Here is a 13123-nt window from a genome sequence, read left to right as displayed (position 1 = left end):
GCATTTTGAACCCGTAATTCCCCGGCAGTCCTCGTGGGGGCGCTCTTGACGCCAGACGTACTTGATGCACACGCGGGAACACAAGCGAAGCAGGGCTCTGACGACGACAACAACAGACAAACGAGAAGCGGTACACTGACAGGATGAAGAGGGCAAAAGTTGGTCAATGACGACAACGACGCCAAATGCACAATATGTGGAAGTATTTTAAAGTACAACAACTCCACAACTTCGTTAAATTACCACCTAAATATGTCACATTCAGCCGTGCTACAAACAGCGAGTGGTTCAGAATATGTTTGATATGCTACCAAAATGTTATTCCCTGCCCTCAAGTAAGCTCAGAATAAATCTTTAATTAGCCCTCTCGTGCATAGCGGTCACAACAGTGGACAGCTACTAAAAAGTAATTTTCTCTTTAATGCAATGGTTTCTACGGTGGAACTGCATATCAGCCTCTAGAGTGCTCTCTGCTGCCCTACTCCATTAAGGTCTTTTCAGTGGTGAGTCGGTGTAACTGCAAGTAAACTTCCTCTGAATCCAACGTGGCCGCTAAAAAGCCATCCGTGCCGACCACTGCTGGTATATCCTGTCAAAGCTTCTATTCTTGAAGAACCACATAGGTAAAAATATATGATGATATACAGTAACATCTAAGGAAGCATATTATCCGTTTGGAATATGAAATTTTTACTTCCAATATGTAGAAAAATACATTTAACCATGTGTCCAATGAAGTGGACATCATGCATCACCAAGTATATTTTTAACACAAGTCATGTAATTGCTTCACTGTTTCTTGTGACTGTTTTGGTTACAAGTCAGTGTATAATTGTTCTATTTATAAGCTATTCATTTAAAATATAACTTTTTGTGCAGATTAGCTGTAGTTTGTGTTACTATACTAATTATTTTATAATTAATTAAAGATTTATTCTGAGCTTACTTGAGGGCAGGGAATAACATTTTGGTAGCATATCAAACATATTCTGTAGATAGAACCTATTCAGAGAGAAATTCAGCCTCTCAGTAAAATTGCCGCTTATCAATTAATCGATCATCGATCGATAAGATGAAACAACTATCGATTAATGAATTACTCGATAATTTGCATCCCTAATAAAGGTACAACTTTTCTGACATGGTTTATCATTGTTTGATTTTTTTTTTTTTACATCACAAAAACCTGCTTGTTTTAACATGGGTGTGTAGACACATCCACTGTACATATTTCTACTGAAAATATGAAATCCAGCCTGAGTATGTGGAGTTTTCGGTTTCACTTGTACTTCTACGTTGGATGCTGTTAGTGGTTTAACATCTGCTTAACATTACCACATGTGAAAAATAGTGTGTTTCTTCCAACAATATGACAACAAATGAAGTGTTATGTGTGCTGCTCAGCCAGTATTTTTCTTTGTTGTGGTGAAGGCCTTCAGTGTTCACCAGGAACAATGTTTGAGAATTTTCTGAGCCTACATAACTCTTTATTGTTGAAAAGATTTTATGGTACATTCAGTTCTTATTTTATGATTTACTTTACAATTATTTAAAATGCCCATATGACTCTTTAATTAAAGATCTTTAGAATGCATTTTGTTTTTGTGTCAAATGTCCTTTCTGTCATGCACTATATGCTCAACATGCCTTGCTCCAGGTCTTAAATATAACTGGTTGTGTCCGTGTATCATATTGATCTTGTTCAGGTTGTGAAGTACAAGTGAATTCAGTTTCACACGCTTTGGTGAGTGTGCTGTGTGCAGCTCCTCTTATCTTTCCACCTTGACATGATCTCTTACCACTCGCAGCAGCCTTTTCTGCTCCTTGAAGGTGGCGCAGCAGCCCAGCACGCCTGTTACCATGACGATGGCTCCGGCCAGGACCAGTATGTAGGCAGAGGCGGCGTAGGTCTTGGAGGGGAGAAGGCTGATGTAGTCGCTCTTCTCGATCAAGGTCCAAACGCCCACCGCCATCACACCGCCCCCTGCCAACTGGGAGAAGAGCACATGATAAGAGCCGGGGCTCAGGAAACAAACGAACCGAGACTCTGCTCCGTGAAACAGCACGCCGTGTGACGTAGGGGAGACAAAACCCTTATTAATCACCTAAATTGGCTTCAAAGGGACAAAGTTAACGTCTGTCAGTGGCTTAATGTGAACAGATAAATACGACTCCACTGCTGTTACACAGAATCCAATTTTCAATCAGTTGATGCTGCAAGATAATTGTGAAGAGTCTACAGAAGCTGCTCTGTAATCCAGAGGTGTCACTGCTACTGTGACAAGTTCGATAACAATACAAACTTATCTACAGCTACAGCAATCAGTCAGTGAATGTATTAGTCAGTGGGCATAAAATTTATCTTAACATACTTTTATTAATTACTAATTTATGGCATTTATTAATGCTTCTCAACAGAGGACATTTACTGCTTCTCTTTATCGTTTAAAATAACTAACTCTAAGGAATGTAGTTCACTATTAACACTTTATAGATTGAATAACATAAATGATTGGCGGATATATTAATAAATAAAAAATGATTAGTTTAAGTCATGCACTTCTTAAACAACTTTGATATTCATACATTTTTAAAGGCAATCATATAGTTAAAGGAACCTGAGGCATTATGAGGCATCAAGTGGTTCCTCGAGCCCACAGAATAAACTGACATCAGTCAAGCCACAGCCTACAAATCAATGCTTCACTCCAGCACATAACTACTGTCACGGGCCAACATCTTCAGTGTCATCTTATCTAACAGTTAAAGCGAATATGAGGACAGTTAAATCAATACAATATAACCAAGACGAGTCAGCAGATGGTGCAGCACTGCAACAGAAATCTGTCACCGTGCCAAAGCGGTCCATCTAACCGCCTGCCTAATTTAGATTTAATTCATAAGACGACGGCTACAGAGTCCAGACTCAGACCCAGACCCAGACTCAGACAGCACCACACCCAGAGATAGCGAGGCAGTTAAACAAACAGAGCTGGGCGAGATGTTTCAATCAGCACTCTTCACTCAGTATTACTACTTTCCAAAGACACTGTGGTTTCCTAATTACTCAACAGAAGCAGTGATTCTAAGTTCACAGATGCAGCTGAGAACGCAATCCTCAGTTCAATTTAAGAGATTTTCAATTTAATACTTAGAGAGTGATTCAAAGGAGAGTATTCATCACGCACACAGCCAACTTGCCACAAAGAGAAAAATCCTTGTGAAAGATTTTGGACTTCAGTTTTTGCAGCAATCACTCTACTTCTAGGTGAATATAATGCTGCATTTGTATCTGCTGTTAAAACACAACGAACCATGGGGAATTTGTGAAAAGTGTTCAAATGGAATTCAAACTTTGGCGACCCCCAGTGGCATTAAGAAGTAGAAACAGGGATATTTAAAACTGAAAGATGTCGAAAACAAACTGAAACTCACCTTATTAATATAACTGAAATTAATTTATTAAATATGGTGTATATGTCAACTGCTAGCTGGATCACTCTATTTTGCAGTGTGTTCATGCACAAAGTTAAGCATATGTTTTTCAGCGCCGTAGGCTGGTCTTTAAAGATTATTATTTTTCTTTTTAAACGAAAACCTAGGGCACTCTTCACCCAAACTAATCTTATTGACTTTCAAGGTTACAAAGTTTAGCAGATATGTATTTAAGATCTGATAGAAGTTAACATACAAAGGTATTTACAGTGTAAGACATGAGACATAAGACATGTTTTTTAATCCCACGTATGGGAAATTTCCTTGTCGCGTAGCTAACATTTAACATCGTGTAACTAACAGTGTAACTGTTAGTTCATGCGTTTGGAATCAGGTGAAAATATTTTACTATTAATTACAAAGTATGAACATGTAATAGTTGACTTACGAAAAATGCTTTTCCTAAACATGTTTAATAACTGCTAGGAAAGTTTCTAAAAATCTAATTTGTTTGTAGCTCTGACATCTGGCACCGTAGAGAATGAGTGCTACTTGATTGCCAGTTTGAGGAAGATCACATTCTTGGGCAGACAGATGATAATCACATATGGACGGAGCTGCAAGAGTGATTTCACACTGAGAGCAAGAGCGGCAACCAGACGTCTTTCCTTTGCTTACAGCAATGGTGCCTCACTGATGTTCAACTCTTATTTGACACGCGAAAAATAATAAAAAAATATTTTTCCTTTATTGAACTGTCCTCCTGGAACGGCACATTCTTGACGCTGGAAAGTTTGGGAGTACTGGACTTTGAATGCATCTTCTGTGTCCTCAGTGAAAGTATGCAACTTGGCTTTGAAACTGTGAACTGGAATAGCAGCAGGCGTTCAAAGACTCTATGAGAAAGAAGGCTTTGTCAGTGTGTCCAGAAAGAGTTTTATCAGCTCATTTTTCCTATTTATTGCCAAGTAAAAGGCAAACTGTCGGTACGAGGACATGCTGTGGTTGGTTGCAATAAGAAAGGGTATTTCATAGCTTAGTTTGTTAATTTAAAACATGCCTGAACTGCTTCTGGTTTAATCATTACCACAACTTGGGCATTCTGGGACCCCAATAAATGGCGGGGTCCCCTGTATTTGTTTTCAATGGATTTAAGAGCTGGCACACACTGCTAATGCTAATGCTAATCAACATTATTTCTAAACCAACTTGTGTCTGTGTCTTGATAGCAGATAAGACAACGTTTAAAGGAAAATTCAGTTTATTACCGTAACCTATTGAATGGTTTTGGGTCATCATTTGTGTTGTCTGTTACGACATCTGGGAATACAACTGAAAAGCAATCTGATCTGATTATTTGACCACTTAATTTACAACAAACTGGTAAATCACCCTCGCTTAACAGATCAGGCTGAACAAAAAGTATTTTAGGACACGCCCACATTCTTGTAAAGCTGCCCACAACATGCATTTGCTTGAGGAGTACTCTAGACCTAACTTAACGAAACATCGGTGAAGGGAGGTGCCCACTTGAAAACCCCAATGACATGCTGCATACTGCTGTTGTTTAGTCCAGGTTCCTGATGTCTTTATGTTGCTTGGTAGCTATGGTTAGCTGCTGAGCGGGCCATACAAGCCAGCAGCGTTAGGTTAGCTCATATTTCACAAGGTTCGAATTATCCTCTGCTGCTCTGTGGGCCTACAAGCCAGCAGCATTTACTTACTTTATTTAGATTGTAGGTTAAGCTAGTCAGCAGTATTTGGTTAGCTTATATTTCACAAGGTTTGAGTTAGCGTCTGCTGCTGAGCGGGACATACAAGCCAGCAGCATTTACTTAGTTCATTTAGATTGTAGGTTAAGCGTCATATCACATGACTATAGGTTTGTTAGGGTTTCTCAGTTGAACAGGGCCTCTAAATGTGTTTTGGCACAAGGGAATGTAACATCTAATCCTGTGTATTAATGAATGCCAATCAACATGATTTCAAAACCAACTTGTGTCTGTGTCTTGATAGCAGATAAGACAACGTTTAAAGGAAAATTCAGTTTATTACCATAACCTATTGAATGGTTTTGGGTCATCATTTGTGTTGTCTGTCACGAGATCCGGGAATACAACTGAAAAGCAATCTGATCTGATTATCTGACCACTTAATTTACAACAAACTGGTAAATAACCCTCGCTTAATACAGAAGAAATCATCAAACCAACAGCTCAGGCTGAACAAGAAGTATTTTAGGACACGCCCACATTCTTGAAAAGCTGCCCACAACATGCATTTGCTTGAGGAGTACGTCTAGACCAACACAAACAGTTCAAATATCAAACTCTACTGTACAGGCTTAATTAAAACTGCCTGAGTGGAAACTTACCCAGAAGAGGAAGTTGAAGGCGAACAGGAGATATTTCAGGCAGACGGTTCCACATGTTTCGCTTTTCTCCTTACTGTCTTTATTGGCTTTCATGCTGAAAAAAAAAAGCAGACTTTAGATGAGTTATGACAACTCAGCACAAGCATGACTGGGAACTTCCCATCAAAAACCGCAATCTTGAACTTTCTCAAGCGGTAGTAGAACAAGTAGAAATGTGACAAACTTGATTCTTCTGGGTAAATTGTCTGTAAACCAGTTTAAAGACTACTTCATACTAGTATAAGATGTGGTTTGAATGCTGTTTGATACTTGTACCCATATGATTTTTGACTTTGGAGCCAGTACCAGAACAACATGTTACCCCATTGTCTTTTAAACGTGCAGAACTTCCAGCAGAGACAGTAATTACACAAACATTGCACAAGCCGCCTCCTCCTTCCTCGGTTGAGTTTCTTACTATCTGCAGCATCAGAAGCTTTTCTTGGATGCATCTTTTTTTTTTTTTATACATCTAATTGCTGTAGCAGCAAACCAGTCATTAACGGCTCAACGTAAAATGCACTGCCACTGGCACGTCAGTGTGGGAATGTTTCCAGACAACAGATTTAAAAGACCAATATAAGTACAGAGAGATTTACCTGACACTGTAATCAGAGTGCGTATGGCAAGAGCTTGAATGTGATATTTTGCTACGTCGATATTTTCCTGTAATCAAATGGTTCATATATAAAAATGAGAATATTTACAAAACGTTATTCAGAAGTTATCAGAGCCCACAAAAGGCACTTTCACTCCGAACTGTTCTGGGAGCTCTCTGAGGGTAACTAAACACTGTGGAGCTCCCACAAGGACTAAATACCGTGAAGGGCTATAATTTTCTGTGTGAGCATTTGCACTGCAAACATACACTGATATCAGTACAGGTTCCTCCTGGGAAAAGTACCTACCCTGAAGTAGGAGGTGAAAAAGAATGACTATTATCAGTTGCTGCAGTGCAGACATAATAAAAAAGGGGCTACTTGAAAACGTTACTGCAGTATAACAGCGCCTAATGAGGCCTTCTGTTCTGCTTTATTAGTCCGAGCAACAGCCCAAAACCCAAACACAGAAAACATACTGTCATGTATGGCAAGGAAAAGCAACGGACACTGGAAAAGTTTGGGAGTCCTTGGGTTTGAATGGATTTTCTGTGTCCTCTGTGAATGTGTGGCATTGATTCTGTGAAGTACTGTAGAATAGCAATAGGCGTTTATCAACTGTTTGAATAAAAGGGCTTTGTCCGTGTCTCCAAAAAGAGTTTTGGGACCTGCCACAAGCCCTAAACAGCTTTTATTTTGTGTTTCTAAACATTTTTTTTTTGTTAGGCATCAATCCTGAAGTATGAGCTAAATAAGACAGTCCTTAAGGAATGCAGTATGCAAACAACAAACAAGGGCCACTTTGTCCAACAGTTATAGGAACTAAGAAAGACGACCCTGTGGTTCAAAAGCACCCAATGAAGTCTGCTGTTTGTTTTATTTGTCTGACCAACACTACAAAACCTGAATATGTCAAATTTATTGTCATGTATGACAAACAAAAGCAGAAAACACTCACGGCAAACAAAAATGAATAGATCTTCCTTTGCCTCAAAGCTGGTGCATTGCAGGATGGTAGTTGGCATAGAGGATGTAGCTTTAGAGCACCAAATAAAAACTAGCTTTCCTGTTGTTGAGACGCTTTTAACAAATGAGTTGTTACAGGGCTAATGTGGGCCGTGGGGGAGTCTGCGTCAGATCGGCAGAGTAGGCAGAATCGGAGCTGAGTTATTTCATGTGTATGCAGAGAGATCCATGACTAAGCACTGAGTAGGAGCTGATAGTCGGCCAGAGGCTGGAAAATAAAAGAGCTCGCTCCCCTGGCGCTTGACACCGACACCCAGCACTTCTAGAGGCTGAATCTCCTTCCTAAATCAAATGAATCGCAACAACCACAACAATATCTGTGATGTGTGTTCTGTAAATCATTACTCTTCATGTGATCTTTGTGCCCCTTTGTCGTACGTCTTTTTTTATTTTACTCCACCATCTTTGTGGTTCACTTGCCAGTCAAGTCCTGACTCGCCTGCCTCCTGACTGCCACCCTTTTTTTAAAACTACCCTTCTGACTCTCCCGTCTGCTTCCCCACCCCCATCGTCAATTCAGATATGGGGACTGCGTAAATGAGTCAGTGTGTCTGGGCTCTGTCTGCTTTGCCATCTGTCACGGTGGGTCCTCTTATCGTGCTTCTGTTAATTAAATTCAAACAAGAAATACCTGACAAGTCCCTCTTTTACTTTTCAGGGCAGGGTGGGAATCTGCTGAGTCAAGAAAGGAAGCTATCTGCTTAAATGTTTACAAGCTTACTTTTAACCTTACAGAATAGATAGTGTCTGTATTGGGAATTTTCTCTTTAGAGAACACCTGATTCCACGGTTAAGCATCGTATTATCTTCAGTTTGTTTCAGGACGTGATTTCTTTACTCAGGAGTAACATTAAACAAAACTGTTTCCTGGTTAATGTTTAATGAAGCTGTCATTGTTAGTTTTAGACGCTATTAGAAACAATCTAGACAGAAATGACTGACACAGTTTAAAAATAAATCTAGACCACAGGCAGTGTACTTTTACCAAACACACATATCTTCTGCTAACAGTTTAGCCATAAAAACTGCTTCCACTTAAAAAAAATTCTGATGTTTAAAAACGTAAGACTGAGCCAGGAGAGGGAAAACATTTAGACTCTTGAGCATGCACCCACGGAGGAGTGATATAATACACGCAGCCTCATTTAAATAATTTGTGTAAGTTAAATGATCTCTTGCACAGCTAAGAGCTGCAATGATTAGTTAATCAATCAGTCGAGCCACAGAAAAACTGATCTGCAACTAATGCCCTGCTCAGACCTGGCATTTATATGTGTCCTCAGTGATCTGATCACAACTGGCCAGCTTTAAGTACGTGTGTTTACACGTGGCATGACAAATTACTACAAATTACACACAAATTACAAATTGTCGGGCTTAATAAACTATTTAGCTAGTTAACACCAACAAGGACGGAATATAATAAAAGGCTCTCTCTACTAATGAATAGACAACATTGGCGGTGCTTTTGTATTTCCTGGTTGTTGTTGCAGTGTTTCCTCTATGTTGATTTTGGAGCGGCGGCCCGCCATGGTTTAATTTTCTGCCGCCGCTGTATCAGAAATGGGGCAGACGCACAATAGTCGCGGTTGCCTTTTAAATGATCCTGCCGACATAATGCACCCCCCCGTTGGCTGCCGCTCACATTGCAATTTAACAAGTAGAACTATTCAGAGGTTATTGGGGCTGTCCAGTTTAACTCCACATAGCCTACTGTTGTGTTGATGTAGCTTTTTGTCAAAACGTTAGCTTTCTTCTGAGTCGACTATTAAACTTAACAGCTCCACCAAAATCTGTTTTAATTGGACAACGTTCGACTTGTCAGTTCTGTCAGCTCACGTCCTGATATCAAAGCATCTGGAAACAACGGTAAGTGAGTCACTAATATAATACCAATTGGAAATAGTCTACAGATGTAGTAATAGACGTAATGATGTTAAAGTAAATAGTTGTGTTGTATTAGCCTACACAGAAAAGTTTAGGTTTTAATGAATTAGGCTACACACACGCACAAAGGCCGCACGACCGAAACGTTGTTACCCCTGCTGCTAAATGTGAAAATAAATTAGCAAAAAGAAACGATTGTGAAGTGCGATGAATTAGGCTACAGAATGCTTAGCCTATATGTCAAGATCAAATTAAGCAGACAGTGTAGCCTACACGTGAGTGTCCTACCCTAATCTATAGGCAAGGATAGCCTAGCCTACTGACAATTTACAATAAGTTGTTACGTATTTGGCAGTAGCCTAGCCTATTTATGCCATTTAGAACATATTTTATGAGTGGAAGGGGTCTCTTTAAGTAGCCTAACCTTGTTTCTTTAGTTGAAATAGGACGAAAATATGTGCAATATTACATTAGCTATTAGACAGTAGACAACGCTGGTGTGACCCATTTATAGTTGTGCGCTCGTCAGTCTGGCTCACTCTGTAACAACAGCACCCAAACGCTATTCGGCGCTGTGTCATTTCCGTTTCATACTAGACGGGACGGGACGGGACCGGGCGGGGGGGTGGGGGGGGGGTGGGGCATGTTTTCGGCAGGCCTGCCCCCACTGCTAAAAAAAATCCTACAGGAAACACTGTGTTGTTTTTTTTTTCTTTTGAGAACGTAAGCGCCAAAACTCATGCTTATGCAAAAGGACGTGAGATGAGTATGCGTCCCGTCAGTGTAGCCAGGACACATCGTGTGTTCACATCCCTGAAGGAATGTGATAACAAGAGTTCCAGACCACCTCCAAAAGGGATCTGACTGATAAGAACTCAAATGCATCCTCAATGCGCCTTTTTTTTGTCTTTCCACATGTACTGAGATGGGGTTACTCAGGCTGCAACACCAGGTCTGAACAGGGCCTTTTTAATAAATGGCTGATTGTTGTCGGTATTGTGTAGTCCTGGTGCTTCCAATGTGAATGTTGTAACTTGTTCTAGGACTTTGATTGGGTAAAACAAGAGAGGAGGAAAGATGACTTCTTCTTACTTGCTATGATCACAAACCACTAACTGTTAGCTGCGGCCTTTGTTTTAATAATGTTAATATTATCAGACTGCTTTCAAGTCATATCCTATTCTGAGAGCCAATATTTTGACATGACTCTCCGCACCAGACTGTAAGCACAGCCCACGAGTCCACCTTTTATTTGCAGTTGATGAAAGCAGCAAACTTGTAGATTTTGAGAAGCCACGCAGAGAAATAACTCTTAAAATGTCTGATTACTTGAATTGCCAAATATTTATAATAATAATAATAATTTGTGGGCTGAATTGTGACTGGTGTGTTGTAAACCCAGCATAGTTAAGAGTGGGAACCCGTGTGGAATTTATTTGTTTTCAACAAGGAGTTTTTTTTTTTTTTTTTTTTAAGATCTTGTGACTCATGTTAGAAGCGAAATTACTCACACGTAAATACAAAAGGAAAAGCTAGTGTCAACTAGTGGCAAAGAGGTTGTTGTCTGGACTGGCTGTTAACTAATAAAAAAAAAAAAGCCACTTGGATGAGTGGTGAAACATCTTAAAGGAAACTCAAACACACACAGTCGCCTTTGTTTTAGCTTTGTTTCTTAGATTGAAGTGAATAATAATATTATTACCAGATTATTAAGGACGGAACAATCAATCCCTGACATATCAAAACACTAAGTCTTGGTTTTTAGTATCAACATGATCGATTTCACAGATCAACACTTTTATAAGTGAAGAAGTATTTACATTTTTGCTGCTGCTGCTGTGTGGATGAGAGCAGTTACTCACCTCTTCACAAATGTACCAAACTGTTCTTTAGGTACACTTGAGATAACGAATACATTATAATACAAAAGTGCTGCACAAAACGTCAGCTTCATGAAGGTTGTGCTATTAAGCGTTTGTTTAAAATAACAGAGAGAGCAACTGTGTTTTAAGTTTGGAGGCTGTGGTTTGTAGTACTATTGAATTGTGTGGACTGATATTATTTTTTTTTACATTTTTAGTCACTTTAGTGTGATCATACAATTGAATTAACACCGTTTCTACATAAACTGAACATTACAACAGTCAGGAATCGGGGTTTAATGCAGGACTGTAACATTAAAATGCATTCGCTAATGTACCTAATGAACTGGCAAGTGTATTTAGCAGTTTTTAAGACAGGATGCGATTAAACATGGGACAGTAAGACAGTAAATGCCTCTTGAGGTGTTAATTATTTAAGCAGAATGTTGAATACACTTTATATTTTGGCAAATTTACCTTCTTCTGCCCATTTAAACGATAAATATTAACATTAATATAGGTGACCTGAATGAAAAACAACTTTTAGTATATTAGCTATAATAACCTTAACTGGCCAGTGACTACAGGGAAAAGTTAAGCTAGCATTTCTATTACAAATCTCAGCAGCGGCTAACCTGTGAAACCACCGTTAAGTCACATCCCCTTGAGGTTTTTCATAAACGGGCTGAGGTCATAATAGCAATCTAAAATAATCACAGACTTTTATACGGCACAATAATCACCGTTTGGTAATAATTTATAGCATTTCACGTGAATAAAAATGAGTTTTGTGTGTTACATTGACCGTTGAAGAGAGCATCTCTTCGAACGCTGTAAGCTAGCGCTAAAGTTACAACCAACGGCTGTTATACTTGGAAAACGGCCAATTTTACCGAAACAGTCTATTTTTCACAAGGACTGTAAGGTGTTAAAAGTAATGCGAGAACTAAAGGTTCACAGAAAGCTGGAAAAAAAAATGTTTCGTAATTACACGATAATGCCACCTCACTCGGCCACTGCGGTATGAGCTAACCCAGCACACGGAGCACTTACTTCCTGCTTCCACTTACCTGCCGTTTGTTTCTGGAAAAAAGAGGTGAAATGCTGTTGAGATATTCCTAAATGTCGCCTGTTTTCATTCCACTTTGCTGGTATATGAGCTTCTCAAAGCAGCGAGCGAAGCTGGAAAGCAGAGGACAATCAAAACGCTGAGCTCAAGGACTGAGAAGAGGCTGGAAGAGCTGGTGCTGCTGACTCCACCCCGGGCCACCTTGCATGTTTCTCGGTGTGTTTTTTTTATGTCCTGGGGCGATGCTTTGACTACGGTGTAATACAAGCTGATACTGCGTTAGGAGATAACCGAGAAATAAAAGATTTATGTGCACTTGTTCTTTTATTAGTTGAACATGCACATGGGTCAAAGATCAAGACAATTACAAAACAACAGCTGGTTAATTCATTTAAATGGGCAACCTGTCTCTAGATAAGAGTAGGTCCATTTATGAATTTACTATATGTCATCAAGTAGTGCTTATTCTATTTTACAGTTAAAGACTGCATTATAATGTGAATCTAAATACATTTACACATTTAATTTAAAACAGTTTAAATATTTCATTGGTGAATGATGCACAGGTATTTATTTATTTTAAACGTGGGACTTATTAACTGTAATATTTGCATGTTTCTGATCTGTGGAGCTGCATGTTTCTCACCTGTGGAGCTGCATGTTTCTCACCTGTGGAGCTACATGTTTCTCACCTGTGAAGCTACATGCTTCTCATCAGCATACTTGCATGTTTCTGATCTGTGGAGCTGCATGTTTCTCACCTGTGAAGCTACATGCTTCTCATCAGCGAAGCTACATGCTTCTCATCAGCATACTTGCATGTTTCTGATCT

The 13123-nt window shown here is 39.5% G+C and overlaps 1 protein-coding gene across 1 annotated transcript in view; it reads right to left on the bottom strand.

Annotated features, from left to right (window-relative positions):
- Positions 1-12681, bottom strand: part of LOC311485797 (CD151 antigen-like) — a 29701-nt gene extending 17020 nt beyond the window's left edge. Inside the window, exons 1-3 of the mRNA XM_084541424.1 lie at positions 12293-12681; positions 5810-5903; positions 1800-1991 (exon numbers count right to left, since the gene is read on the bottom strand). Of these exons, the coding sequence (XP_084397550.1) occupies positions 1800-1991; positions 5810-5902 (285 nt within the window). The 5' untranslated portion in view covers position 5903; positions 12293-12681. The remainder of the gene's footprint in view (positions 1-1799; positions 1992-5809; positions 5904-12292) is intronic.
- Between the last annotated feature and the right edge of the window lie 442 nt (positions 12682-13123).

Source organism: Chelon labrosus (assembly GCF_963514085.1).
Source record: "Chelon labrosus genome assembly, chromosome: 3".
NCBI classification, from domain to species: domain Eukaryota; kingdom Metazoa; phylum Chordata; class Actinopteri; order Mugiliformes; family Mugilidae; genus Chelon; species Chelon labrosus.
This window is presented reverse-complemented; position numbering and strand designations above follow the sequence as displayed.